The sequence below is a fragment of the Anopheles stephensi genome, chromosome 3, assembly GCF_013141755.1.
Source record: "Anopheles stephensi strain Indian chromosome 3, UCI_ANSTEP_V1.0, whole genome shotgun sequence".
Taxonomy (NCBI): Eukaryota; Metazoa; Arthropoda; class Insecta; order Diptera; family Culicidae; genus Anopheles; species Anopheles stephensi.
Genome location: NC_050203.1, coordinates 36,857,435 through 36,885,100, shown reverse-complemented (window position 1 = coordinate 36,885,100; position 27,666 = coordinate 36,857,435). Strand labels below are relative to the sequence as shown.

General features: G+C 47.5%; 1 protein-coding gene across 1 annotated transcript in view; it reads left to right on the top strand.

The window, feature by feature from the left end:
- The window catches only part of LOC118509682 (homeobox protein araucan), a 61,420-nt gene that overhangs the window by 11,709 nt on the left and 22,045 nt on the right, over positions 1-27,666 (top strand). The window contains exon 2 of the mRNA XM_036050725.1: positions 25,445-25,849. Within this exon, the coding sequence (XP_035906618.1) occupies positions 25,445-25,849 (405 nt within the window). The remainder of the gene's footprint in view (positions 1-25,444; positions 25,850-27,666) is intronic.

Below are 27,666 nucleotides of genomic sequence, written 5' to 3'. Positions count from 1 at the left end.
CGTGCGATGCATAATGCGTACCCTGAGGCAGTTGCAATGGGGTGTTGGTTTCTGCTGCCAGCATTAACGCTCGATCACTCTCCCTGCATGCATGCATTTGCAGATTGTAACAGTTTTTTTTCCTTTAATTTCATGTGTCTTTGTGTAAGTTACTTCTAGCACACAAACACGGTGTTTGTGTGTGAGTGAACCACCATGAACCATCACCTAAGCCCTAAGTCTTTAAGCTGCGCCGCTTATGCGCTGGTACACACAGTTTCTAGACCGATCGTGATCGTGCGATGGGTTTAATTAACACTTTTATTGTATATAATTAATATTAGAACGCAGCGAACGCACCGAACAATGTAAAGTAATAAATTTCAACAAGTAATGGCATGGCGTGATTGTTTGCGATGCTTGAAATGCTCATTCACCTCACCGATGCCCGAGTCCCTCGTGTGGTAGGCGTTCTCGGAAAAAGGGTAGACATACCTCATGTACCAGCCTTTTTACGAGCGCATTGTAAGCGCAAGGTGGTGGTGTTATTTTCGGGGGTGACTTGTTTGCATGCTTGTCCAGCGAGCGAGGCCTCTCCCGGAATGGATCACTTACCTTGGCCCAAAGATGGTTGGGAAGTCACTGGCATTTGCGAGTGCGGCCATCGATTACGATCGACGGTGTGTTTACGATTGAGTTTGCCTGTCCGACGTGCCTGTAATCGTTTCCGGGCAGCTACCGGACCGGGTCGCGATCGACACACACACAACGGCAGTCCTTAAAAGGTTTGACCACCGAATACCACCGCTGGACACACAACACTTCCGTCAAACGGTTTTTACCGTCCGACAAATCGATGCAGGCGAGGATAGGAGCGGGCAATTGAAGGTATTAAGCAAACCGGTGACAACGAGCCGACACAAAGTCACTTGCCCTGTTGCGGAATTGAATTGTAATTAGTGTCAATAAAAATGTTTCCTCCGTTTGTGTTGCGCTGTAAGGGCTGGTTGGCTGTTTTCCTTACCCGCGTCCGCAAGCGGTCGATCGGGAGTAAAACGGTGTGGATTGTTTTATGGACGTAAGTACGTCATTCCGGGACAGTGGCGAACCGGGGAATCTGAAGGGAAGATATGATGGCTTTATTACTTGCAAACCAGTGTTGTTTCAAGTAGCTGTTTTCAATGAGAAGAGGGTGACTGAGAGTGCAGAGATCGAAGATTGCTCAAAGTAACTTTGTGAAGACCGGAGATGTTATTATTACGTGGCGAGTGGAGCTAGAGTGGGGACAGAGTTCCATTATGCATGCGGAGCCTTATAATAAACGAGCAACTATCTTTGCAATGTAAAAGAGCATGATCAGAGTCCTTAGCTCATTGAGCCTCAGCATAGCTCTCGAGCCTTGGAGTCCTCAGCATAGCTCTCGAGCTCATTATTCATCACTACTTTCAATATTCTACCTCAAGCAATTAATTGTAACAGAAGAAACCACCGATGGACATACCATTCGTGTTTAAAAATTCGGAAGCTCCGAACGCTTCAAAGCTCCAAAGCGCCAATGTCATCCGCTCATGTACCGCCGAGCACCACTTTTGACGCCTTCCGTTGCGCGTGTCTTGCACAAATCACAGCCAACCGCAACCAGCCAACTTGAAGTTCCCGGCTTGTAATGGGTTGCTTTCACGCACACGCACCTTTAAGCCGTAGGCTACCGACTGGTTCCCTTCCACGGTGGAGACCCGACCTAATGCAGTCACCGTGCGTCACTTCCGCCCGGGTCGAGGGAAGAAAAATCAGCTACACGATATGGGAAAACATTTTTTCGCTCCCAATCGTTATTCGTACGATAAGCAAAAAGGCACCCGACAAATCAAGAGGTACCGGCAAAAAACATGGGACAAGCCAAAAACATAGTAAGCGAGCGAGACGACGACGATCGGTTGGCGGGTTCAGGCTCATTCGCTTGTTCCGTGCGTTGAATGATGGTGTTTTATGTGCTACATTGTGGTGATCAATCATTTCACGGTTGCACACGCCAGCAGCAGCAGCCGAAGAGGTGGCAACCCGGAGTTGCAAGGAATCTTGGGCCACAACTGCAACCTCGGTTGACTCGCTGTCTTTGGCGAAAGGAAAAATAAAGAACTACTTTCCCTCCGTACGTACGGGATGAAATTGACACAACCTTTTTTTTTGCCGTCGAAAGGCCGCCTGACACATTGTTATCGTGTGGGCCGCCCATTTTATACCACTTCTATTGCGGTTACTCAACCGTGGCTCGGTCGGCTTCCTTCTTTCTAGCTCTTCTGCTGCCTGTTGGCTGTAGCTCGCACTCGTGTCTCGCGCGCACTCTTCCTAAGGTTCACGTGAATGTGTCAAAAGCATATCTTAATGCAATACGTTATGCTGATGATGCCCACGGAACCAGCAACGGAGCTACCGCTCCCGGATTCTACCCTCGGTGAGGTGTTTTCCTCCGGGGCTGTTTCTTTTTTCTTCAAACCCACCGGTCCGGAAGATTCCATCTCGAGCGCTGGAGATACATTTCTTTGCTGCAAAAAAGCCATTTTCCCACACACGTACAACGAACCAACGGGCTGCACAAATCGATTCACTACGCCACTTCGGGAGCGTTTTCGTTCCCTTTGGCATGCTGTGGGCTGTGGCCGGGCCACACACAACAGATTCGCGACGCGGACCTCTATCTGCCGCACATACTTTGCACCGTTTTACTCGCGAGCAGGTTACAGAAACTCGAGGGCCGAGCCCGGTAAGCGAAGGTAGTTGTAGTATATTATACGCCGCGCTTTACACTCGTCGTTATTGGACCCCGCAACTAATCTATTAGCTGTTATTTGAGTCGTTTTTTGTGTGCTTCGTTTTTCTCGTTCCAACTTCTTCCCCGAGGCTCTCCGGTTTTTTTAATGGAGCACGGGGGAATGGCGATTCTTAATGCCGTTGGCGAGCGTGCGTGCGCTTGCACTAATTTTATAATTACATTGGGGATGGATGGTTGGATGAATGAATGGGTTGGGGGAGTGAGATGCCAAGAAATTTGCTTCCACTTTACTTCGGAACGAGTTAATTGACTTTCAAGTGAACTATTTGAAATTCATGCTGCTCCAAAGCTGCATAACAACATACTTCTTGGCTCGCTCTCTTACTCTCTTCCTCTCTCTCTTTCTTCCAAACGGTTATTTATAAACTCCCATCCCTTTTTCCCATGTTGACTGACAACGGCTGTGACGCTCACCGCTGCAGCTTAAAAGGTTTCCCGAATTAGCTTATCTTATCGCAAACTGTGAACGCAAATGCAACTCTAATGCTGGGGCGAGCTTAGAAAACTGTGAGGTGGTGGCTGTGACACCCTTCTGCTCCATTAAAATAGTTTTCCACTTGTGTGTGTGTGTGGCACTGTGTTTGTCCAGCGAGTAGTTCCTGCCCTATCGTTCATTACGACTACGGGCGAATGGGTAGGAGCGTGAAATGCAAACGGTTGTAATTGCATTACCTCATCATCGTTGCGATTAGCAGCACCAGCAGCACAACATTATTATTAGTATTATTATCCGCTCGCGCACCCATCCGAGCGATCAAAGTCGGCCAGCAGCAAGTGATCGTGCTAATCTGTGAATGTACAGTACGAGACGAAACAATAAGATCATCTTAATATATTTTTTTAAACTTGCTTACGATAATTCAAAAACATTTGCAAAATAGGGAACATTTTTTCCCCAAGATCTGGACTTTCTACTGCAATTTTGTGTTATGGCGAATTGATATAATATTTTTATATCATCCGATGGACCAAACGGCCTCCTTAAACCAGTGCTAAATTAGGTATTAATTATTAATTATAAGTTGTGCTTAGATCATAAGCGGACTCATGGCCGTTGGCAGGTTAGCCACTGGAGTTATAGCGCAAAATGCAGAGACGGTTGGTGTGTTGTTTGATGCAATAATGCTCCAATTTTCATTAAAACGTAATGTATTGTTTTTAGTGAGAACAGAGCTAGATTTTATGAAAATCTACCCAATAACCTCAATTGTATGAAAAATAATAAGGTGGTCTTATTGTAACGCCCATCACTGTATATGCCGCTCATCCTTGCCTTCCATCCATTTGCTTTGCCTTTACTCCTATCAGCTTGTAACGAGCTTACCGGAGCCTTAGGAGCTTTTATTTGGATCTTTCGTAACAATTCCACCACATTTAAATAAGTTCAGCTCGTTTGTGTTCCTTTTCATTACGAAAAATAGATTCACTGCACCTACATACTTAACCCACTTTCGAGCACTTACAAAATGACTAATTTGTTTACAACGACGCTTGAAAAAGTGTGGTAAAATAATATTTTTAAGCTTTTCGCTTACATTGACGCCCACGGCGTAAGTGGCCCAAGACTTAATGGCATGAGAAACCACAAAACCTGCAGCCTGCGAGTATGGTAAGTTTGGTGTCGACTTGTGCAATCGTTAAACCATTTCGCAGTCGGCCGGCCAACCGGCATGCTTTCAGTGACTCCCCGGGCTTATTTATGCTCGCAATCAGTGATTTTATTGCGATCACCGATGAAACCGGTTGCATATTCCGGGCGGCCCAGCCGGCCTAATTGTTCCCGTTCCACCACCCGTCGCCGTTCAGGTTAATTTGTAAAACATTCTTGTCACCGATTCCGATCTTTTTTTCCTGCCCGTGCAACTTCCGATCGGTTGCAATCTTTCACGCAGTTGTTCTGCGTTTTTTTTTCTCTCGCCACTCAAATTGGTAACCGTTTCCTTGGAGGAAGAAAAGCACCATGAGTGATGTTTATTTAGACTACCCCTCGGTCGTTGAATTGGCTTAAAAAAACGGCTGCACAAGAAAGTCCAAGCTTCTCGAGGTGCAGCATTGGACCGGGAATTTAGATCGATTGAAATGAAACCACAATATTGCATCGCGTAAGCCAACAAAAAAGACGGTTGTGGTCTGTCCCCATCCTGAGCTTAAGCGCCAATGTTCAGCCATCAAGTTTTGTAATTTCCCTCGTTTTTATTACACTACTTTTCACCGTGGACTAATTTATTGGGCCGTCGTCGTTTTTTTCTTTATTTTATTCGGACAGTTTACTTGTTTTCATACTTAAGCGTCTTCGGCTGTTCTGTTAGCTTTTTTTTTAATGTCCCAATATCTCTTACCGAACGCCGAAAAGTTGACGATGGGGCGCAGTGCAGTTGCTGCTATGAAAAACTGCAGCCGGACCCATTTTGATGTGACATTTATTTGAAAGTTTAAGTGGACTGACCACCACCCCAGTCATCGGCACCACCAGTCCAGCGCTGACATTGTGACCTTTTTGCGTTCGCGCATTCGAATTTGGCGGGTGCAGTTTGTGTCGACACGGTCGCGGTCGGAGTCATTCGTTTGGTTGTTTTATTTGACTGGTTTGTATATTTCATTTGTCCAGCGGAGGCGCGCGGTAACTTAAGAAGGGCCACCGTTTGATTTACGAACAAACGATCGCACGAGGGACGACCCAAACCGAAGGCGAACCCGGACACATTAACGCCGGCCGACTGCTGGCGTTTGCGTGCAGTGCCGCCTTGTTTTGTTGCTCGCTTCGGTACAATTTTTATGTTTTCTTGTTGCTAGTTGTCATTTTTATTATGTCTGCAGCGGACGCGTCGGCTGTCATTTCCACCGCTGTTGCTCTTTTTTTTTGTTGTTGCTTCCACTTCCTTCGGTTAGCTCCTTTACCCCGGATATGCATTCGTTGCACCTTTTTTGCAATTCCGATAACTAACCACACAAGCCGTGTTTGCTCGCATGTGCTTTTGCTGCGTCGTCGTCGTACGGTGACACGTAGTTCCGATTTCGATTCCACCAGCACGCGCAAACACGGGCGCCCGGCGTGGTGGTAATCGATTTACCATCGGACCCCTTGCGACCCGTTCTGATCGATCGCCTGAATCGATGGATCGTGTAGTTCCGCACACCGGAAGTATTAATATTTATAGCAACAGCAAAGCGAGCCTGACAAAGAGCCGCGCAACAAGAATTGTGTTTGGTAGGCACTGGCAAAGCTAACCCGAAGCCGAAAGCTAACTAGCTACGGGTAATGTGGTGATGTCGAACATGGACCCTACAATGCTCGGTTTGCCCGTGGTGCTTCCGTGGAGGGTTGAGGGTGTTAGGTTGAGGGAAGAAAGCCTGAACTATACCACCATAAATAAAAAAATGTTGTGACAGTTTGCTATGGGAATGAATTATAATCACATTAAAGTCCATCAGAACGTGCACCAACTTTTATTCGTATTGTGTAGCCATTCCTGATGTCCTGATGTACCCGACGAACGGGATCACGGATCACGGGATTGGCCGTTTGGCAGGCCGAGGTCAGAGGACAAACCTAGAAAAAAGGTAAAATCAACAGAAAGCGTAAAAACCACAAAACTATCTATCTTTTGTCAGGCCTGCCGAACCTGGAAGTGCCATAGCCTCGGGGACGTATCCCTTTTTGCGGTTTTTTTCTTCTCTCCAGCCTGCACCAAAGTGTTATAAATACAAGTGAGAAGAAAAACACAGTAGAAGGCACAGGCAAACGAGTGCATGTTAGCGCAGGATAATAGCCCGAAGGAAATAACACACATCATTGCCTAAGTAAACAACAGTCACTGCCGTGTGTCTGTGTGCCTGTGTGCGTGTTCAAATCCTTTTTGAGGAGTCCTTCGACGAGGAGTCGGCCGGCCGCCTGCGGTTGACTGCGGGACCGGAACTGGGCGAGGGTCCGGAGGCCGCATGGGAGTTGGTAGGAGAGGATGTTTATCCTATTTGCGGTAAACAGGGCCGGGAAAATCAGTTTCTTAATAAATATTGATGAACGGCACCCGAGAGCGCTTGTGTCAGAGCCGCCTCACAGCACCTTTAATGCACATACATCCTTTCGCACGGATCTCTCGCTCTGGTCGGGGTCACGCCATCCGTAGTAGTGGGCTTTAAGAGAGAATTTTAATAAATGATCCGTACACCGGATCGGGTTTCGGTTGATCCTTTTTGTCGAAGCCGTCGATAAATACAGCTTGCTGCTTTGATGTTCCCTCGCGGCTGTCAGAAAGAGAGCGAGCTCGTGTATTCAAGGGAAATCCCACAGCTAACGCACTCACAAATAGCTGGAAAGGAATGTCAATTTTCCTACGAGAATACTACAGGCTGAAGTCCTCTTCCAAAACTACTCGGGATGCTCGGGAATATGCTACGATACCTTGCAGACGAGTAAAAAGTATCGAAACTAATGTCACACTTGATCGAAACTGAAGTTCTGGAGCACCTTCCTTACCAGGAGTTCGCAAGGAGACGTCCTGTGGGGATAGTGGCGCCCTCTCGGAGGTGTGGTGCGAATTCCCTTTTAAGACACCATCATTTATTATCCTGCCGACGAAGTATCATTTATATGTTCCCGTATCCTGACACGCAGGAGTAACCCCGAATGAGCCCGTTCCAATATTGTATCCTTCAGCGAACTCTTTGTTTTATTTGCTTTGCCATCCACGGACAACCAAGAGGATATTCGCACCGAACTCAACCCAGCTTATCGGGTGCCAAACATCGACGACATCAATCGTCGATGGGCGAAAGGTGTGGATAAAAGCGGGCCTCATCATTTCGCCCCCAGATGGGCACCGTTCGCCAGTGGCGGCCAGTCCCGCATTTCCAATGTAAATATTAATATTAATAAAATATTACATTTTATGGTTCGACGAAATTTATGTCCATTTTTTGCGCCCGTTTGCCGGAGGTTTCGGTTCGTTTGCTTTCCGCCTTGGTGAGCGAGCGAGCGAGGTGTTGCTGTTGTCGCTTGTTCACTTTCCGGTTTTATAGATGATTGTGCGAACCATTGTGCGCAAGGGCAACAACGAAAAAACAAACAACCGCGAAATGAAACGGAGTCAGTAAAGCAGGCTGAAGATTAAGCCTGCTCCAACCCGTCTCGCCAAGGAAACCATTCGTAGGTGTGTAAGTCCGTTTTGATATAACTTTTATACGACTGTGGAATAAAAATGAAACGGTTTTTATTGCCTGGCACGGGAAAATCCACCCAGCGTGGTTCGTGTTTCTACGATTGGTCATCTGTCGGTTGGATGAGCACATTTTTCACCCGGCTAGTCCCTAACGGAGCGACTTCATCTATCATCCGGAGCTGTAGCGGTTGGGCGGTATCAAAATCATATTTGACCTTTCGCCTTCTGATCCGAGACGTTGCAGTCGGGAGTTGTCATCACCCGGGAAGAACTTTATCATCATTCTATCCCTGTGATCCTGCTCATCTTCATCATCATCATCATCGCTTTTATGATTACCTTCCATATCTTTCACCCCATTGGACAGTGAACCTTGTGTGTCGTAAGACTGTCGAGGAAAACTCGGCTTCGACTCTTCTCACGCCAAATCACATCCCATCTCCTCGGGATCGGATCTTGGGGAACTGGGCGATGGCCTGCCCAGCTGTTGCCGAGTGGCGTCATCACCAATCATCGGCATGTGTTTAGCCGTTTTTCGCTACGTTTTTATTGTTTATTTATGGAAAATCTGTTTTCCTTGCGTTACGGTTTAATGTGTTTATTAGCACCCATCACTCGAGGCGTTTAATGTGATTAAGGGCAGCAAAGCTATACACACCGTCGGTAAAAGGGTCTCCAACAGTCTGAGGAACGGCATCGGAAATCAGCGTTGCGATCTTTTCTTTATTTGCCAAACCGAATGACCGAGTGGCACCCCTAGTGTTTTCGAGAACGACCGAGCTAGTGAAGGTGACAGTCGGTAGAAATGACTCTCGAGGGACGTTGCAAGCTTTCCAGTCGTACGTGAGAACGGTCGGCGATGGGTTGGGTGCCGTTTCGGGGTGGTCCTCGGTTTGGGGTTTCGCCCCTAATGTTAGGATTGTCGCCTCGTTTGTGAACGAGAATGAAGAAGATCCTCACACTTCCCCAGGCCAGGCTGACTGTCGTATGTGTATAGTTAAGAGCTATTCTTGAAGAGATTTTTCACTCTTCTCTCTTTGGTATACAGAATTGAAAGCGGATGGCATAGAATTTAAGACAAGCTGTCTTGATTTTTATTTCTTCAACACCATTATCACCACAACTAACAGGAAACAACTCTGCAGTAAGAAATCCCCCCATAATCTCTCTATTTCTTTCCATGAATTTCGTAACATTGTGTGCTCAAACAACCAATCGGTCAGATTAATAATCGGTCCGATTTAAACTGCGACCTGCGGATGGTTCGGCTGGACAACACGAAAAACCAAGTCAGATTAAGTAGTTAAATACGGCTTATGGCCAAATATCGAGACCGTATCACGTTCGTGCCCACCGAATGGTACGCATTGTGCGCGGCCTGTCGTTATCTGTTGTTTTACGATGCTTGTGTTTAGAAAATGAGCAGCAATTTCGATATGATCACTTCCAAATCGGGTGACTCTTTCACCAGGGTTTTACTACACATGCAAATTGGGAAAATCGACCGATCGCCCGCAAAGCCTACCACCGATCAGCGGATTATTATCGTTTGCCAACAGTCCGGGTAGGAAAGACCGGTTTCATTTGGTTTCTTGAAGTCTTGGACGAGGCGTCCCAATGCGTCTACAACAGCTTTGAAGTCTGAGACATAAATTTTCCAATCTCCAATCCATTGGCCCGTTTGTTGTTATTCAAATAAGCATCTCGACAGCATCTTCCAATTTTCCATGTTGTACTACACATGGATCACATCTCCGACCCATCTCCGCTCCAGGTAGGTGAGCTGAGGTATTAGATTTTCATCAAAAACCCTCGTGCCCGCTCGGTGAGGTCCAGGCGGAAGATTAATACCGCTAATGGTCATATTTTATGGCTCGACGGGTCCACAGGACAAGATCCAACCAAACAAATGCGACAGACATCCACATTTGTTGTGATGCCGCCGTGCCGTTGTTTTCCTTTCAGTTTTATCACCCGATCGATCCGATCCGATCGCATCCGACAAGCAACGAAAAAGATCGCCCGCTTTCCGTGGGCCGACCATCGATCGGACCAGCGTCACGGTCGTCACGCAAGGGCTTTGCGGGTGCGGGCGTGTAATGGCTTACTTCACCTGAACCGCTTGAACCACACCCGGCAACGGAAGGCCAAGGCATCGATTTGATTATGGTGATGATGATGATGATCAGCATGGCGATGAAGATCGGCCTAGGGGTGATGATGAGCAACTTCTCCCCGGGTTAACTAGCCACGAGACCATAACGTTTACCGTTTATCGACCGGTGGCGAATGTTAAACCCGATGTTGGTATTAATTTTATCGATCGTTTCGTTGCCTCATTCGGGATGCGTGTGTTCGCTGCCTGCTTTATACAGGATTTGTTAAATCGCACACGGGCGTGTTGCTTTGTTGTTGCTTCTCAATGAACAGCGCCTTTTGCTTGCGCCACGCTCGTTACGGCGAGCGCTAGAGTGTCTATAAAACGGCGGTAGCCTTATTTGCTGTTAATTTATGATCGTGTAATACATAAATCAAGTTTTTTTTTTGCTGCCCTCAACTAACTGCGCTCACCGAGAATGCTGGCCGTTTGGGTTGGGGACTGGATAATGGGAATCTATTTCTACCACGCCCGGTTACCTCGGAAGGCTTGCTGTTGCTTGTTGGGCTGAAGATGAGTTGCATAGAAATTGAGTGATTTCTTAGTATCGGTAGGGGGGGGGGGGGGGGGGGGGGCGCAGTCTAAATTATTAGAAATCCGATACAAGGTGTTGCCCGATGTACGGAAACCAGCACTGAGACTACTTGCATCCCTTCCACAAGCATCAAACACGAGAGGATCATTTGTTCGGTACAGCCGTGCTTTGTTACGTGCGTCTTGTTTTTGCGTTTTTGTGTCCACCGGGCTTACATTACTTGTTTTGCGTCATACTCGTCAACTGGTAAACGAGCAGTTAATGCGCACGAGACATGACACTGAATGTTAAAACTTTAATTAATTAATAGGCTTTTATTTCGCCTACCAGCTTGCACCGCAGCTCGTGATGATGATGGGCCCGGGCTACGCAATCCCACACACCGACATCATGTTTCAGATATCATGAAGCTGTCTGTTACCCTTTTTTCGTGTGTGTGTGTGTGTGTTGCTCGCTCGCTCGCCATTTTTCTGCTGCTGCTTTCGTTCCTTCACCACGAATTGAAGTCATGTCATGTTGTAAGCCGCTGGCTGGCGTTCAGTTTCTCCCCGGGCCCGTCCCGGCACAAACATCACCACTGGCGTATTGTTTTACAATTGCAAACTAATCCGCAAGCCACCACACACACACACACCTAGGGCCACTGTTTTGGTGCATGATCATGACGATGTGTAATAAATACACCATGGTGCACCGGAGCCGACCAGCCGAGATCTGAGCGCACGTGAGCGCATTGGAACTGCTACCAAGTTGATGCCTAGCTTGTACTAGGTTGTTTGTTTCCTCACTTAGTCAGAGCAAATCGATGTAATTGAAGTCTGCACGAATGCTCCCCACGAGCAGTCGTTTTTTTTTCCTGCACCGAGAACCGTTAGCGGTTGCCATTGATGGACGTGGAGCGGGATGGAAGCGAGGGGATCTGAAGACCAACCGGGTGAGGTTGGGGTGGCTTACGTACAACCCCGGAGCTGGGGATGGACGAATGTCTACGACCTCGAAAGTAAGTCTTCTGTGAAATTCAATACCCACTAACCAAACGCTGACTACAAAACGCTTCTAAGCCCTTTCGGAGCTGCAGCAAAGGATTGAAGGCACCGACACGACAAGCACAAAACTCTGTCATTGTTTATTAGCAGTACAGAAAAACATGGTTTCATTTTTAATATGATCCATCCAGGCTGGTTTTCGTCTGCATTGCAAAAAATGCTTTATTTCCTTTGTTCAATAGTTTAATTGCTTCAGCCAGGGGGTTCTCCGAGTGACAGTGAATAGAAAAATCGACAGCTGCCGGATTACGCACCGTAGTCACACATCGCTTACGGCACCACGGACCCGGTTGTAACGCCATGAGGTTGGATCCCGCCCGCGTGAACTATTGATTAGACCAGAGCGCAATAAATGCACAGTTTTCGGTGTGTAGCAGAATTAGTGTGGAATCTATTGTCCGGTTAGTGCGCTTGACAACAGTACCTCGGTTAGCACAAATAAAACGAAAAAACTGCGTGAAAATCCCGGAACTCACTGTGTGCGCAAGATGGCCGAACCGATATTCGTTTTGTTGCGCTGTTGCCAGTCGGTAGATAGGAAGAGGTCGTAAACTGGCACAATATAATGCGGCTGTGGAAAGCTGTTGTTTGCCACCCCAGGTCCACGGATTTTGGAATGTGCGCTCCCTTGGATAAACGGCTGTAAAGAGTGTATTTAACGATTTATTAACGAACGAACGAGTGGAAGCAGAAAAAAAAAGCAAAACCCTGCCCGATGGGGTACTACCGTGAACAACATGGCCAACAAGCGTGTTCAGTCCGCAGAACACACCTTTTTCAACCGGTGCTAGGGTGCCTCGATTTCCTGAGGTCCCTAAGAATCCTCTCCAAACATTCGTAGGGTTCGGTAGGGAAATCGTGGATAGCCCGGTAAAGGGAGGGGATTGAAAATGGCCATCTTTCTATTTTCCCAACCTAGAATCGAGGGGAACTAACCGGAACATGTCGGTTGTGTGCGATAGAACAAATATGGCCTTGTTTTAAAAAGTTTGGGAAACAAAAACGGATATTGCTGAGGTACCACCGGATCGCACACAGAGTCCAAGTCCAAGTCTCTGGACACGGCCGGAACTCCGAATGGCATTGTCGGCATTGTTCGGTCGGCTGGTGAAAATAAAAACGTCAAACACTACCGTCAAGATAATTAATTTTATTCAAAGCAAGAACTCCTCGCGCGTCCCTTAAGGTGTGGCAACCGGGCGAACTCCATGACTCGCGCAGTGTCTTGGGGAAAAATGTGTTCCCTTGCCAAACTCGCACGCTAATAATCCATCGAAAAACATAACAGAACCAGGGAGGACGGGAAAAAACACAACCCGAAGCACCTTTACGCGAGTAGGTAATTATGGCGTTGATGTGATGTTCCACGGATAGCGGAGTGTGGACCCTTTACGCGGCTGGGGAACGTGTGAAGGGAACCGGACCGGAGCACGCAAAACACGCAAACAACTCCCTGGAAGCCGGTGGAAAAGCGAACTGGGATGAAAACCAGCAGCGAAACAAAGCAACACCCAGAAAGATATGACAAAAGACCATTACAGACCTTTCTAACAGCACACGCGCGTACGGGCGAAAAAGAGCAAGCACCGACACATGACGCGGTCGCGGCCGCGTCAGTCAGCCCATCAGTTCCGCCATTTTTAAACACAGATCTGATAAGCATTAAAACATGAAAATAACATTAAATCTATACAGTTTTTGCTGTCGTTGTTTTGCCTCCCTCGGGTCCAAGATTCTATGGTGCTGGTGCCCGGGTTTGGGATCGGTTGTTCCACTCATGTTTAGCTTCTCTGGGGTCCGGGTGTGTAGTTATGGTAACAGAACCGAAAAACTTTTGGTCTGTTTCTTGACACCGGATGACGACGAGCTTTTGACTAGTGTTTGAAGGTGTTTGGCAGCGAAAATCTACTCCACTGTTTGGTAGTTTTCACGCCGATAGGTTCACTGGTTGGCTGGTGAAATGATAGTGACGCTTGATGGAGATGTATTATGCAAAAGTGAACTCACTTCAATGCTTTTGATGATTGAATAAGAGCACCGGCGGACGGACGAGGAGGAAAACACCAAATCCGTTTGTCGTACAAATGAGTCCAGCCGTACACCGTGGACACAGGCTATGTCGAATTATGTGGGACCCGTTGCTGTACTGTTGCCACCGACACTGATGATGAGCATCCGCGTGCCGTACATTACCTGCGCCCAACACGTGCTCGAACGTGTAAAATCAACCATAGCAAAGGCGAGTGCAAAACAAGCAAAAACCCGAACTGAAATCTCATTACGCGAAATAACATTATAATTCAATAAAAACTCATACATAACACATGTACCAACCGTGTCATTTCCCCCCTAGCGGTGGCATGGTGAAGTACCGCCCGGAACTAGCCCATTGGAGTAGAAGCGAACGAGGAGGGTTTGCAGGTGGGACAGGTGACGGGGCGAAGGTGTATGGAAGCCTGGAAAAAGCCTGTCAGTCGGTTTGTAATAACATTGTCCTCCAAGCGACGAGGCTTCGGGAATCAGCATGAGGTTACGAACTCTTTTTTGCTGTTGTTACTGTTGTTGTTGTTGCTCCCATTTACTGGACGTGCATCCTTCATCAGACACACATGCATGGATATGCATGCAAACGCAGTCAGTCAGCTGTCATGTAGCGAAAAGAGCCCGCCGTTCCCGTTGTGCGGGGAAACAGGGCCGAACTATTCTTTTGCACTGATTTTGTTGTTCCCTGCATTCCCTGGACGGTTGGACGGTCGGGTCGGGCGGGGAAGTGTGTGCCGTCTGCCTTAATAAGCTGTCAGTCAGCATTAACATCAGAATTGCAGTGCACAAAATGCACTGTACCTCGTAATGCCGATCGTTCGATTAATGGAAACATCGAATTTTTACTTCCCTTGGCTGCAGGTCGGCCGGAGTAATGCATTGCGCGTTTCTTCCTAAACTACAACAACAACTTATCTAAGGAATGGAATAACTTTGAGTTTATTGATTTATAATCGAAGCCTTCGTACAAGCATTAGTCCTCAAAATTATGACAATATCTTTCTTGGTGACCCTTCGGAAATAAGTCAGCTTTTTTAGCTTGGGTATGAGTTGTTATTCTGATTGGATTACAAACTACTTGGTTAAGCACCTCTAACAGAAGCATATTCTATTGGTTGCTGTTGAGGACTTTGAGGAGTTTATTCCACCAATGCTCAGCTTTATGAAAGCATTATTTTAGTATTTATGAAAAGTTGGTTGGCTGTCTACTAATTAATATCTTCAGGTCTTTCAACAGAAATGAGTCTATAAAATTCTATTATTCACTGTTGACGTCTAGCAGGGTTCTATTCGCTAGATGATGCGCCACCATTGTGAAGACATTTTTTACCGGTGTGGTCAGTGGGGAATTCTAAGAGAATGTCTCAGATATATACCGTGACTTTTGTACAATAACGTTCAACTTGACCCGGGTATTCTTCATCGTTTAGACGAAAGCTCTAACTCCTGGATCAAAGATTCACAGCGACAAAGGCAACAGGCTCTAAATCCTCGGGTTTGCTCTACATTTTCCACAGCTTTCAAATGGTCTTACACCGTTGACCAATGTACAATGTTGGACGACGGAAATCTTTCTCCTAGTAGATATTTTTATGTTTGTCGAGATTGAAGAAGATTTTGTTAAACTTGAGGCGTATACATCCACTGAACTGAATGAGTCCAACATAGTTCAATTACTTCCCTCGGATGTAAAACTCTTGGAACCAATTCCAATTCCAATCAAGTGATATCAATGTAGTATTTTGTCAATACCGAAAAACATGATACAAAAGACAGTAGACAGCTAGACGAATCGCTAGGACACAGAGTAACCGAATAAAAAATCCATCCAATTTTATTTCATGATATGACGGTATATTGATGTGCCAGCCAAAACAGTGTGTTCACATGCAAACCGCTCGATTGAATCGTTCGTTTGTCAAATTTCGACTGCTCCCTCCTGTGGCAAATACTTCTTTTCCCCACCACTTTTTTCACTTTACCGATCATTTATTTGAGCCGCAATAGGATTCATGTTTCCTCCTCGAACACTGTTTTGTTTTTGGCTGCTAACCTGATTTTGAAACGCTGCCGGTTGGCCGGTTGGGCATGTGCGAAGGGAAAATCATTTTCAAATTTGCCCCAAACGCCTTGACAGGGGACCGCAACGAGCACGGCGAAACCCGACACAGCACAACGGTAAAAGCTCGCGTTTCGCGCGAAAAGAAAGCAACTCTAACAATCAAACAAAGCAAAGCAAACAAACAAACGAAACAAACGTACACCGTTGTCGAACAACGTTTCGGCTGTTTGTTCGAATCTTGTTCGAATCGTTGTTCGGTTCTCACTTTCACGTTCAGGCTGGCAGTTTGCTGGGTTTGTGTTTGGCACCGGGTGGATGAACGCTTTTTTTCTTCCCAACGTGTTTTTCTTTCAGTAGTTTTTTTTTTTATTCGACCGGATCAACTTTTCTACATATCCACTTTTCCACACGCGCGCACGCCCAATTGTAAGGGGCCCGATTGGTCGCACATTTTCCAACTACCAGCCATGCCGACCAACGGTTCGTTTTTCACCTCCAAATACATGACCAAATCGACTTCCCGTTCGATGTTCGTGCCTGTTGTTGGTGGTGTTGTTGGGTGTAGTTTTCACCACCCGTCTCTTCGTTTCCCTCGTACCTCCCCGCTAGCCAACCAACATATCGGGGCCGGTATCCGGCGGAACAACAACAACAACAACACGGGTCGGTTGATTTTGAAAGGTATATCTAAAAATTAATTTAGCGCGCAATAAGCTGTCGGTTCAGCGTGTTCGGTGTGATAATTGGTTTGTTTGGCGTGCCTGAAATTGGTCGCCAGCTCGGTGGTTCTGGTGGAGGAAGTTTCGTTTGCCTTTTGTGATATGCTTTCACACACCCGAAAGCCCTGTTCCGAGCCCGATCACCCGCTTCAAAAGGGTCCTTCAGTGAGGTCCTTGAAGGTTCGCACATTTGTAGTGTGTGTCCCAGTTACGGTCAATTTGTTTGCTGCACGTTACGGGTTGACTTTTCCCTGCGTGAACGATGAATACGTTTGTCACCTTGCCAGTGGGCCAAAGAATGGCATCGACAGCTACTACAACAACAGGCAGCAGCAGCTTTTCTGCGAGGATTAGCAAACGGATCAGACCCGACGTTGACTTGGAGTAAATCCGTAGGATTTGATTTTTGTTCCAACCGAAATCTGCACAAAGCAGAGACCGGAAAAACGCCACGTGAAGAGAGACATAGAATTGTGACCGCTTGCACAAACATTTCAATTAGTCCGGAGATCGACAAAGGTGCTTCAGTTTGCAACAAATTTTTGCCGACGGCATTAGAAACACATCGTACCATATGGCCACTCCGCACATTCTCCGGACAGCGGGGATGAGAAGCGTTTGACAGTTTTGAGCAGTGTTTTTATTGCCCTCACTCAAGAACGGTCTCTTCGGGCCAGCTGTCAGCCTGATTCTGATGTTCTGACCGTTCCGATCCTGCGATATTGAGGATCTTGTACAAATTTCGGCCTGGAAGTGACAGTTACACAAGAACACTTATTTACATGAAATCGCTTACAAAGTAATAGAAACCTCACCAACAAGCACGCATTAGCTGCATGATTGAATCAGGCCCTGCAATTGAGTCATTACAATCGTCGTTGCAGCAGAACGGCAGGATCGCGCGATCCGCTCGTCTTCCCGCAATGCCGCACTCGATTGGCATCTTGATCGAGAACTCGATCACTTAATCGCTGAGCTTGTAGCGGACGCACTCGCAACTGATATTTAATACCATCATCACCATCGTCATCGCCCGAACTGCGGCCATCTTGCGATCTTGCTTCCACCCGCCCAACAGCGGCCGATCGAGCCATAGCCGAGGGCTGGGCGCGCGTTCGCCCTGCTACGATGTCAAATTACTTCAGCTTCACTGCACAGACGAGCTCCAGACATCAGTTATGCATGACTGGGTTCCGGATTCTGTTTTTAACTGGAGGGAGGGCAAATTAATAAATGGCCGACCCGTTTGGTGAGAACCGTTGGCGAGCGTTTTGCTCGGCCCTTGCGTTCATCTCCCAGTGGTCGAAGCCAGCTAACGCAGCGAACCGAGGAGAGAGGGAAATAAATCGATCATTACAATTAATGACTGCCCTTTTGGGCTAGTTTTCGTACCGTTTGCTCTCTCGCTCTCTGTCTTGTTCCTTCTCAAATAGCGCTCACCCTGGTTGCGATCGCAAACGCAAGAAGCCTGACGCCTGACTATACATGGCTGGTACCCCTATATACGTTACACACGTTCGCTGTGAGGGCTAACACACGAAACGAGAAGGCTGCCCATTATGCTGCCGAATGGGAAGAAAGAGATAAATCCATACATAAAGCGAAACGATTATTTGCTAAGCACGGTGTTGTGCCGAGCCATCGCGTTTCGTCGTTGGCCGCTTCTTCGACGGTGACGCGACCAAGCGTGAACGTCTAGTTTCGTGTAGTTACACATGTATCAAAAATTGTGCTTAAGCTCATCTATGCTCACCCCTATGGCTATGTATCTCGTTCGCTCCCCTCCCCGAAAAACCTGGCAAACCTGGCTGTGATCATGGTCGTTACGCGAAGATCACTACCGTTCGGAGTGCGTTAAATGTGTGGCAGCTAGATACAGTTTTCAATGGTGCAAGCACACAAGACCTCCGACTCCCATCTTTATGAACGTGTTTGCTCCTAAATGAATACATTCGTTCTTCGCGCATTAGGTGCCTTTGTTTATTCACAGTGGACTTTAGACATAATTGTTCCACGACCCCATGGCTGGGCGTGGTCTTAAACGGTCGTTTTTGTTTGGTGCTTTTGGTGCTAGCTGGTATTGGAAACCGAGTTTTCTCACCTTTTTTTTTTTGTTCCATTCGCCCTAACCATTATGCTGCACACCGTTTCCAGGCCGATTCACATCCTGCCCGGCTTGCTCGAAAGTCGGGCGCGAGCAGGCTAAGCGCTGAAATATGTGCAATTAGGCACGATTTCTCACTCGCAGCTCAACATGGAGGCTGGTGGATGGTTGGCTCTCTCTCTCTCTCTCTATATCCCGCCCGACTTCTTTTTTTTCCCTAAATGATGCGTTCTACCGATTACAAAAGTCACACACACGCTGAGACAAACGCAAATCGCCAAACAAAAGGCCCGGGAAAGGTTTTTCGAGTGAAGCAGCCAGGGCAGTGAACGGGTTTCGGTGTGTTGTTTGCTCCGGTTTTTCTTCCGGACCTGGAAAGCCGGGTTGACCAGAGAGAGAGAGAGAGCGAGGGTAGGGAGCGCCCACGAGGGGGAAAGCAAAAACTAGTAGTAAACATAAAATGTAAAGCGTAATCCGATTAAAATATTATTTCACGGTTCCGACAAAATTTTCAACAACACACACACACACACATGAGCAAATGCGCAGAACGGGAACACATGGGCACGGGTGAACATTAAAACCTTCCCCCCCGATGACACGAAAGTGCGAACGTCATGAAAACGTTGGGAAAAATCGTGCGTCGGTTTTTAAAACCTTGGACCGGCACAGCCGTACAGACCAGCGGAGACGGTGCACGCCCAAGCGCACAACGGTTCCGAAAGGCTTAAAAAGCCGATTGCCTTTTTAAGGCCCATTCTTCGCTCTAAGCTTCGATGTAGCTGTAGCCGGGGCTAGGGAGGCCTAGAGAGACCCCGACTGCCAGCACTGCCGCTGGCGGAAAGAAGCCACCTAAATGGCAGCGCCATTAAAGCTGACACACAATATACACAAGGACACGGATCACAAATCCGAGGGTGCATCCGTGTTTGTGTTCAGTGTCGTTCTGGTGTTTTTGTTTTTCTTTTTCTTCTAATTATCTGCGGATTTTCGTCGATCAATCGGCTACCAGAAGCGAGCCACATTGCAGAATGATTCATTGCCGATGAACTTCCTTACGCCCGAAACACCTTCCATATTAAGCGAAAACAAATAAAACTATACGGCTGGGTGTTTGTTAGCAACGCGTAAACTTGAACACCACACCTCGTTTGCGATCACAACAACAACCTCCTAGACTCCAAACCGAGGCACAATAAAACTCTATTTCATGCTCCGATCCTCGACAACTTCTTGTAGTACACGGCGGCATTAGGCGCGTTGGCGTGCAACGGTGGCATTAGGCTGAGGCGTGAAAATGCGTTTTCCTCCCGTTGGGGGAAAACGTTACATCGTATCACCTTGTCCTTTTACGACACCTTGGGCACGGTTACTCGTGCTCCAGAATATTTTGACAGACCTCATAGACGAGCTGCGCCAAGGTAAAGCTTCTAAACGATCGTTTGCTTGTCGCATTGGTTTACAAGTGTGGAGTTTACATGAACATACATTCACTTGTGCACACACACACACACACGACCGCGCATTATGGTGTTTCAATTCCGCACGAACCTCGACACGAGGGTCGACAAACAGTGCACAGCGGGGACGAATCGGTGGACGCTTCACCGCGAAAGCCGATACGGTTGAAAATCTGGCCTGAAAATGTTGTGCAAATAAAAATATTTACCCAGATGGTTGTGGGGTCCCATGGTTCCAAATCATCGTCATCATCATCGAGTTTACGCGCAAACGGCACGTTGTGGCAGCAGTGACGGGACGTTCCTGCATTCGGAATCGGTCGTAAAAATCACACATATTCGATTATGGCAATGGTCGGCGTCCTCGCCGTACTCAACGCACGCCCTCGGTTTCTGCTTCTTCCTTGTCACCGGTCCCTGGGCCACAGCAAACCCAACAATTCTAAATGCTGCGCGATGAATAATGCCGCACGGCACCACACGGAATGGCAGTAAAATGGAAATAAGTGGCGCCATCTGGCGAATAGCATAAGCGCTGAGCTGATCCTGCCTGTCCTGGATGCCTGAGGCGATTGGTTCGGGATGGGGATGGCGCCTTGTTTAATCAATAGAACTATTTAAAAGCACTTTAGCGTGTCCTCAGGCGAAGCACGAAGGTGAACCGACACCGAAAAACAAACAAATTTTATGCTACGGTTGTTGTCTTGTGACCAGGGACATTATGGCGCACTGACAGGAACTTTGGACTTTATGTGAAGATCAGAATGATTTGTTTCAAGATTTTCAAGAGTTGTTGTCGAAAAGCGAAGAGAGTTAAGCCATGATACATTAGTTTAAATTTTCGATCAAATATTAACTATTTTACCGAGTAGAGAGACGTCAAAGTCATCCTATTCTTCAAGAAATATTCTTCTATTTATTCCAAATGTTTGTTGAAGACTGCAGTTACTGTCCGCTTCATTTTCACCTTAAACGATCCTATTGTGTTATGCTCTGCTGTGTGATTCCCTTGAGAACATGTCGACACCGTCCATTGCCACCGCTGGAACTCGTTCGCCGACGCGCTCAGATCGCTTTTGATACGTTCTACACGATCGTCGGGTTTCTGTCCGCGTGTTTTTCCCTGTTTCCACTCCCAGTCTTCACTTCCACCATTCCAGGACGTATCAAGATTTCAAGATTGCTTAGGATGCTGTCCAGCCACCGAGCTCCTGCTCCGGCCAAGGGGATGCCGTCCCAGCAGCACCATCATCATCACGCCCCGAGCAGCCTGTCGTCATCGTTGTCGTTATTTTAGTGTCAATTTTCATCCCAACAACTCCACCGGCCACCGAGTGCCGAGCGCCGGCAAAAAGGTTTTTGATCTCCACGGCTTGTTGTCTGCCTGCTTCTGCTCTTGCTCCTTCTCCTCTTCCTGCTTCGAACAAGCCGTGATGTTACCGATCACTTGTCCATGCCATCACCTTAGTGTCACGGGACGAGAGAAGGCGGGCGAGGACCGAAGAGCATTTCGTTTTGAATAAATAAGCGCTGAGAAACAAGAATTTTATTGAAAATGGCCATTTGTCGATTCCGTTCCGTTCGTGCGTCCTTGCCCGCCAGTTGACCTTGCCGCGTTGAGTAACCGAAAACCGAAAACCCTTGCGCTGTACAGTGCACGGCCACGTGAAGGAGATGCGGACAAATGACAAAATAAAATATTAATAAAACACAACCACGAGTAGGCCGCGGAGGTTCACTAGAAGCGCTGGAACCTTTCGATCCGGCCACTATAAACGTTGCCCGGTCTATTTTCCCGGGACGCGGGACGAAAATCACTGTTCAACTGTGGCGGCGATTCCTTTTGTGAAACACTAGACGCCACAATTCCTGCTCCCACGTTCTTGCCTCGTCCGGGACGAATTCCAGCGCTTTAAGCTGTCATCGTTTCCAAAAGTGGACGACAAAAGTTGAGGTTAGTTTCTTGGCGAAGGTGTAGCTGAGCTTTCGCTCGACCGGCTGGCGAGTGGTGAGTGCCACCGCTCCGTGCCGTTTACAGTTTTGAAAGGAATTGGATTAATTTCGATGCTCGTTTGTAATTGGATTTTATGTTCAATTTATTAGTTCTAGTTCTCCAATGCGGGCGCTGTAAATTTCAATTAAACTTTCTCGTGGAATGTGCGTGGCTGTGAGTTTAAAATGTGTAGTCAATGTACCGGGGGTAGGGCGATATCAACAGATGTGTACAACGATGTGTGAATGTTTTTAAAACTTGCGACGAAGAAGACACCATGTTTGATCAGTGTCCTATCGCACACCGTCGCCGAATGCCCTCTCCGGACACGCTCTCGGACACGGAGGAAATTCAATCAATTTTCTGCTTATCAATCAGTCAACTCATTGCCCGGACAAGGCCTGACATCGGACAACGACACGACAAAACACGACGTACTTTGTCCGAAACACAAGTCGCACACGCTCTCGCACGGAAAACACCGTACACGAACAAGCTACTTCCTTTGGGCCAGTTCCCTTCTCCCGCCAGTACTCAGCACCCGGGTTTTGAAGCGTGAGGACCGCCGCCGACGGTCCAAGTGACCAAATATGTGTGTAACGATATTTGATTGCGGAGTATCGGCTGGAAACGGTTAGTAGCTTTCCTGAAGGTGCCTAGATAAGTGTCAAATAGGTGAAAACGAGCTTGTTCATTGGAATGGGCCCCGAATGATAGATCGCCGGTTCGATAAGGAACGCTTGAGGACGAACCAGGCGACGCGTCCATTGCGGTAGTTTAGTTTTTGATGTTTAGACGCTTGTACACTTGAAGAGCTTCCGGAACGGGGCCCGGGTCGGAGTCGGTTTGAATTGCTCGACAATGAGACAACACCTCGGCACAAGTCGTGAGCGGGCTCCATTTTCAAGGCTTGTCAACTTTGGGTTTAACGGCTTGCTTTGTACCACACTTCACTGTTTTCTGTTTTTGAGCTGTCGCTGAGATCAAATAGATAGGAGCTATCGTCCAACAAATGATACTTCACATAGAATTCCAATGCTACGAATCGAAAGCTTTCAAAGCTAGTGTATCTTCATACCGAGTTAAATAAGTTCCATCCAAAATGCATCGATTCCCGTCCAAAGACTCTAGTTCTGGACGTCCTGTATTTATATTTTAAACCACGAACTGTACTCCAAACAGCGACGCTCGGTGGTGCATTTTTGTTGCAACACGACGATGGTTAGGCAAATATTTATCTCCCTTGCCCGATGCCGGAAAGCAGCAAAACGCCATTCTGGACGCGCATAGCCGCACACATCGCGAACACAGTGCAAATATCGCTCGGCGGCATGTACCATCCTCAACAACACCCGCGTGCGACCATTTGCACACGTACCTGAGCGCATATCAGATTTGTAAGTGCTTTTACCCCAGCTTTACCCAGCAACACTGCATCTCTGATATGCTTCTCACCACTCCACTCCAGCATTCTCAGACAGCCAGCCAGTAATCACGAGCCTAATTTGAGGACATCGGTCCACTCGCCACGGTGGAACTGTTGCGCTTGTTGGGCTTGTGACACGTTGTTTGGGAGAGCGTTTGCGAGGTTATTACATGCATCGATGTGTGTGTTTTTTTTTTTCACCAAACAAAACCACAACCAGACCAGGCAACATAATCAACCGGGGCCATCATCCAAGGGACACACATGCACGCACATTACGCGTGATGACAAACCCCATTTTGCCACAAGCATGGAAGCCTCGGACTTTGTTGTAATAACAAAAGTCGGTACTCGGGGGGGAAAAAGCAGGAGCCAGGAAGGCGATGATAGTAAAATTTTAATTATGTTTTGAATGCTAACAATAGCAATCATATTTCGCCCTCAACAACAAAGCTCTCGTATGAAGGCGCCAATTGAATGGTCAAACAATCAAAACAGTTATGGTCATTTAGCGCTCATGCAGAAAGGTCTCACGCTCATGTGTAGTTTGGTTGGTGCTTTGGATAAATTGGTTGGATAAATTATAGTTTAAAAACGAATATATCCACAAACTCTCCCCCGGGAAGTCCAGGTCTCATGGTGAAGTAAATGGGGTCGAATTTCGCAAAACTGCGCTCCGATCCCCTAGCTTGCAGGTCAATGCAAGCACGACCGCGCTAGACACACATGCGCTTGGGTTGAGTTTGTAGTGACCGTCGCATGTTGTCGTACATCCAGCGCGACGAGCTCGCCGGGTTTGTCATGGACCCCTTGCTCGAGTGCTGTTATCAATGACTGCGCAACAGACAGAACGTTGTTCAATTTAACCGGTGGAAAGAAAGGTTCGCTCCTGCCCTCGGGCTCATCAGCGTCAGTGGTAGCGTGCGCGTTCCGGTGTTCAAGTCTCCCTGATAAGAAGTCCAGCCCGGGTCGCTTGTTCGAGGCGATCACATCAGCAGGCAAGTTATTGAGCCTGTGTTTGCACATACTCAAACCAATCGTTCCACACACCAACACACACACGCTCCCTCCATCTGCTTGGGTGGACCTGGTGGACCTGGTTATCGATCGTGAGGACGCGGTATTTGTAATTACATTAAATTGGTTCACTTTATATGCGTACGTGATTTATAGAGTCAATATTGATAGGGAGCTTTATGGGGAGCTGTATTTGTCCAGCGCTCGTTGCACCGCTCGTTCCGCAATCATTGCTACCCCGGGCAGCGCGTTAGAAACGGTTGCCAAGAGTGTGAGCCCCGAGTCTTTTGTGGACTACTCCGCCAGGGGAACCGGTAGTTCGTTTTTTATCCTTCCCCGGGCTCGACACACCGAGCGGTACTGATAATACGCACAATCCCCGCGCTATCCCCCACCGCCAACTCCTGCACCTACTCCAAGAGTGCGAGTGATTATGTCCGTCACGATTGATTTTGACATTTGACATGCGGTTGACAGTTGCCAATATCAGCCCGGCCGGCACCGATCGCTTGCGGCTTAATCATGTTATTATTGCGTTCCTTCAGGTGCGTGTTCTTGTCGCTGCATGTAAGTGGGCATTCGGTGTGCACGTCGGTGCTCTCGGACTCCCCTTTTTACTGCTTGACTAGCATCTCACACATAAAAACACCGTAACAAGTGACTCACCTGCAATCATCACGTTCCTTACGGAAGCGCTACAATTCCCTTGTTTGTACCCGGCCTGTGTCCGAAAACGGGGAAAGGCGCAACAATTTCAAGCGTGCAATAATTTGTTTCGCAGCTCTGTTGTCTGCGCTTCTTGACGATCGTTAGTCGAATTTTTTAGTTAAAATTGTATGTTTCGAACGATGCCAAGGGCAGTAATGTCGTCAAATCTCACTCATCCATGTCTTCTCTTTCGCCCGCACAGAGCACTACACCGACAGTTCCGTCTGCGCCATCATCACCACCGACAGCGCCAGTCGCGATGGCCGTCACAACAGTACCCCCCAGTGCCCGGAGTGCGTCACCCTGCTCGGCCACCTCCGGTCCACCGACGTCCGGGCCGGGCGGTGCGACGGGCGGAGGTGGCGGTGGCTCCGGTGGACGCTGCTGCGATACGGGGCGACCCATCTTCACCGATCCCATCTCCGGACAGACGGTGTGCTCGTGTCAGTATGATCTCATCAGCTACCAGCGGTTAGCGAGCGCCGGCATCGCCGGTCCCGGCGGTGTTCCGCTCTCGATGTACAGTGCACCGTACTCGCCGGAAACGATGGCCGCCTACTTTCCCGCCATCGGTGCCGATCAGGCTCCGTTCTATGCAAATCCAGCGGTAAGTGTTCAATTTTTCGAAAAGACAGCTTCATTACTACAAAGAGTGTTGTTGATAACTGTTTTCGGAATCAACTCAAGCTAAAACTTATCGACGATTCAGGATTTTACTGATGGCATCAGATATCGGGAGGACCCAAAACTATTGAAGACGCTCAATGTCGATTACTTTGATCGACCAGGATTCATAAGATGAGTGATCGCATCTCAATGAGAGAAGTCACTCACGAAGCCTTAACTGACTAAAACTAAACTGAGTCAGACGCATAATTACGTCCAGCCAAGCGTTGCCAACTGCTGGACCAATTCATGTTAGGATATAAAATTACAAAAATGGTCACCGACTCAACCAAAAACCTCGTCTCACTAGCCTCCATGCCACTGGTCTTGTCATATTATTTTGCAATCACTAGCTGGCTGGAATATTTTTTCTGCTTGGAAAAGTTTCTCCCATTCCAAATTTCGCGCCACATTCGTCGAGACCAGCTCCATAACACAGTAGGTACAATGGAAGCATAGGACCAAACTCCTCCAACTGCAGCTGGACATTATGTACAATCTGTGATTCTTGGCTAGCGTTTTTTTATTATTTTCATCCTTCACTACCTCTCCATTTATCCGACTTTTTGGTGATAGTCAGCCCCAGGGCTTTATAGGAACAATGTGGAACAGAGTCAGAAACCACGACCAGCCTTTTGTCTCGTTACAAAAAAGCTTATCACTCTGTGTCGAAGGTGGTAAAGACAAGTTATAAAACCTAGGTGCTTGGTATCGGGGAAAAAACCTACAACTACACACATCGTAGACGAGGAATGAACCAGGGACAGCTAAAATGTTCGTATGGCTGTCGGACATAACGCCGGACAGTGCGAGAAAAACCCCAACACCTCATCAAAAACGGCTTCTGGTTGGGTCTGGGTCTCTATTCCTGTGGTTGTACACCGTTTTGCAAGCATCTGTGTCATCGTGTGCATGAACCTTTTTTTTCGCGCTTTACTGCGTGCCATTCTGCATGTACCTGCATGCCAGCAAAGATAACCGACCACGAACATGACCATAATAACGTTGTATGAGTGTATGAGGTCACTTTAATATGGGCCGTTAGTGGGTGCCGTTTTGTGGTTGCCTTAAGTAATTGTTGGACGCCCCGATTCCGGTTGATTTTTGGAACTATTATGTAGGTTTTCCAAAAACAAAAGCCATAAAATCTTTAGTCTCACAAAGCAACAGCTACAAACAAGTTTGGACTCCACAGCCTCCGCTCACTCGACTGCTCCACTAAGACGACAAGCGTGACAACGAAGACAAAACAGATTAAAATACAGCAAAAAACGTGTGCAGCTCTTCATGTTTATCTCATAATCTCCGACAACACGGGAAGCTTCGAGCGAAATCATCATCATATCTTCTACCTCCAGGGGCACCGATGATGATTGAATCAATAAAAAAATTACCATCGATTAGCATAAATAATGTCTTAATTTAATCAAATGTTATGTTTATGCCTTCCAAATTTCCGCCTTTCATAACCCATCCCAACCCCCGTACCCAGACTCGCGTGGTGCTCGAGATGCTCAGCAAAAAAAGGGTCGCAGGTTGCCACGCACACGGTACTGACGAAAAATTTATGAATAATGCCCAATCAATTTATGTCGCCGGGCAATCTCTACCGATGCCCTGTGAAGCCCCGTTCCCGGCCTGTGCAAGCGTAAGCTGACCAAACGTTCCACATTGATGTGAATGGAACACACAGCCACACAATAACCGCAGAGAGAAAAATCCTTCTTTTCTCTACTGCCCAATACGTGCAACAACAAA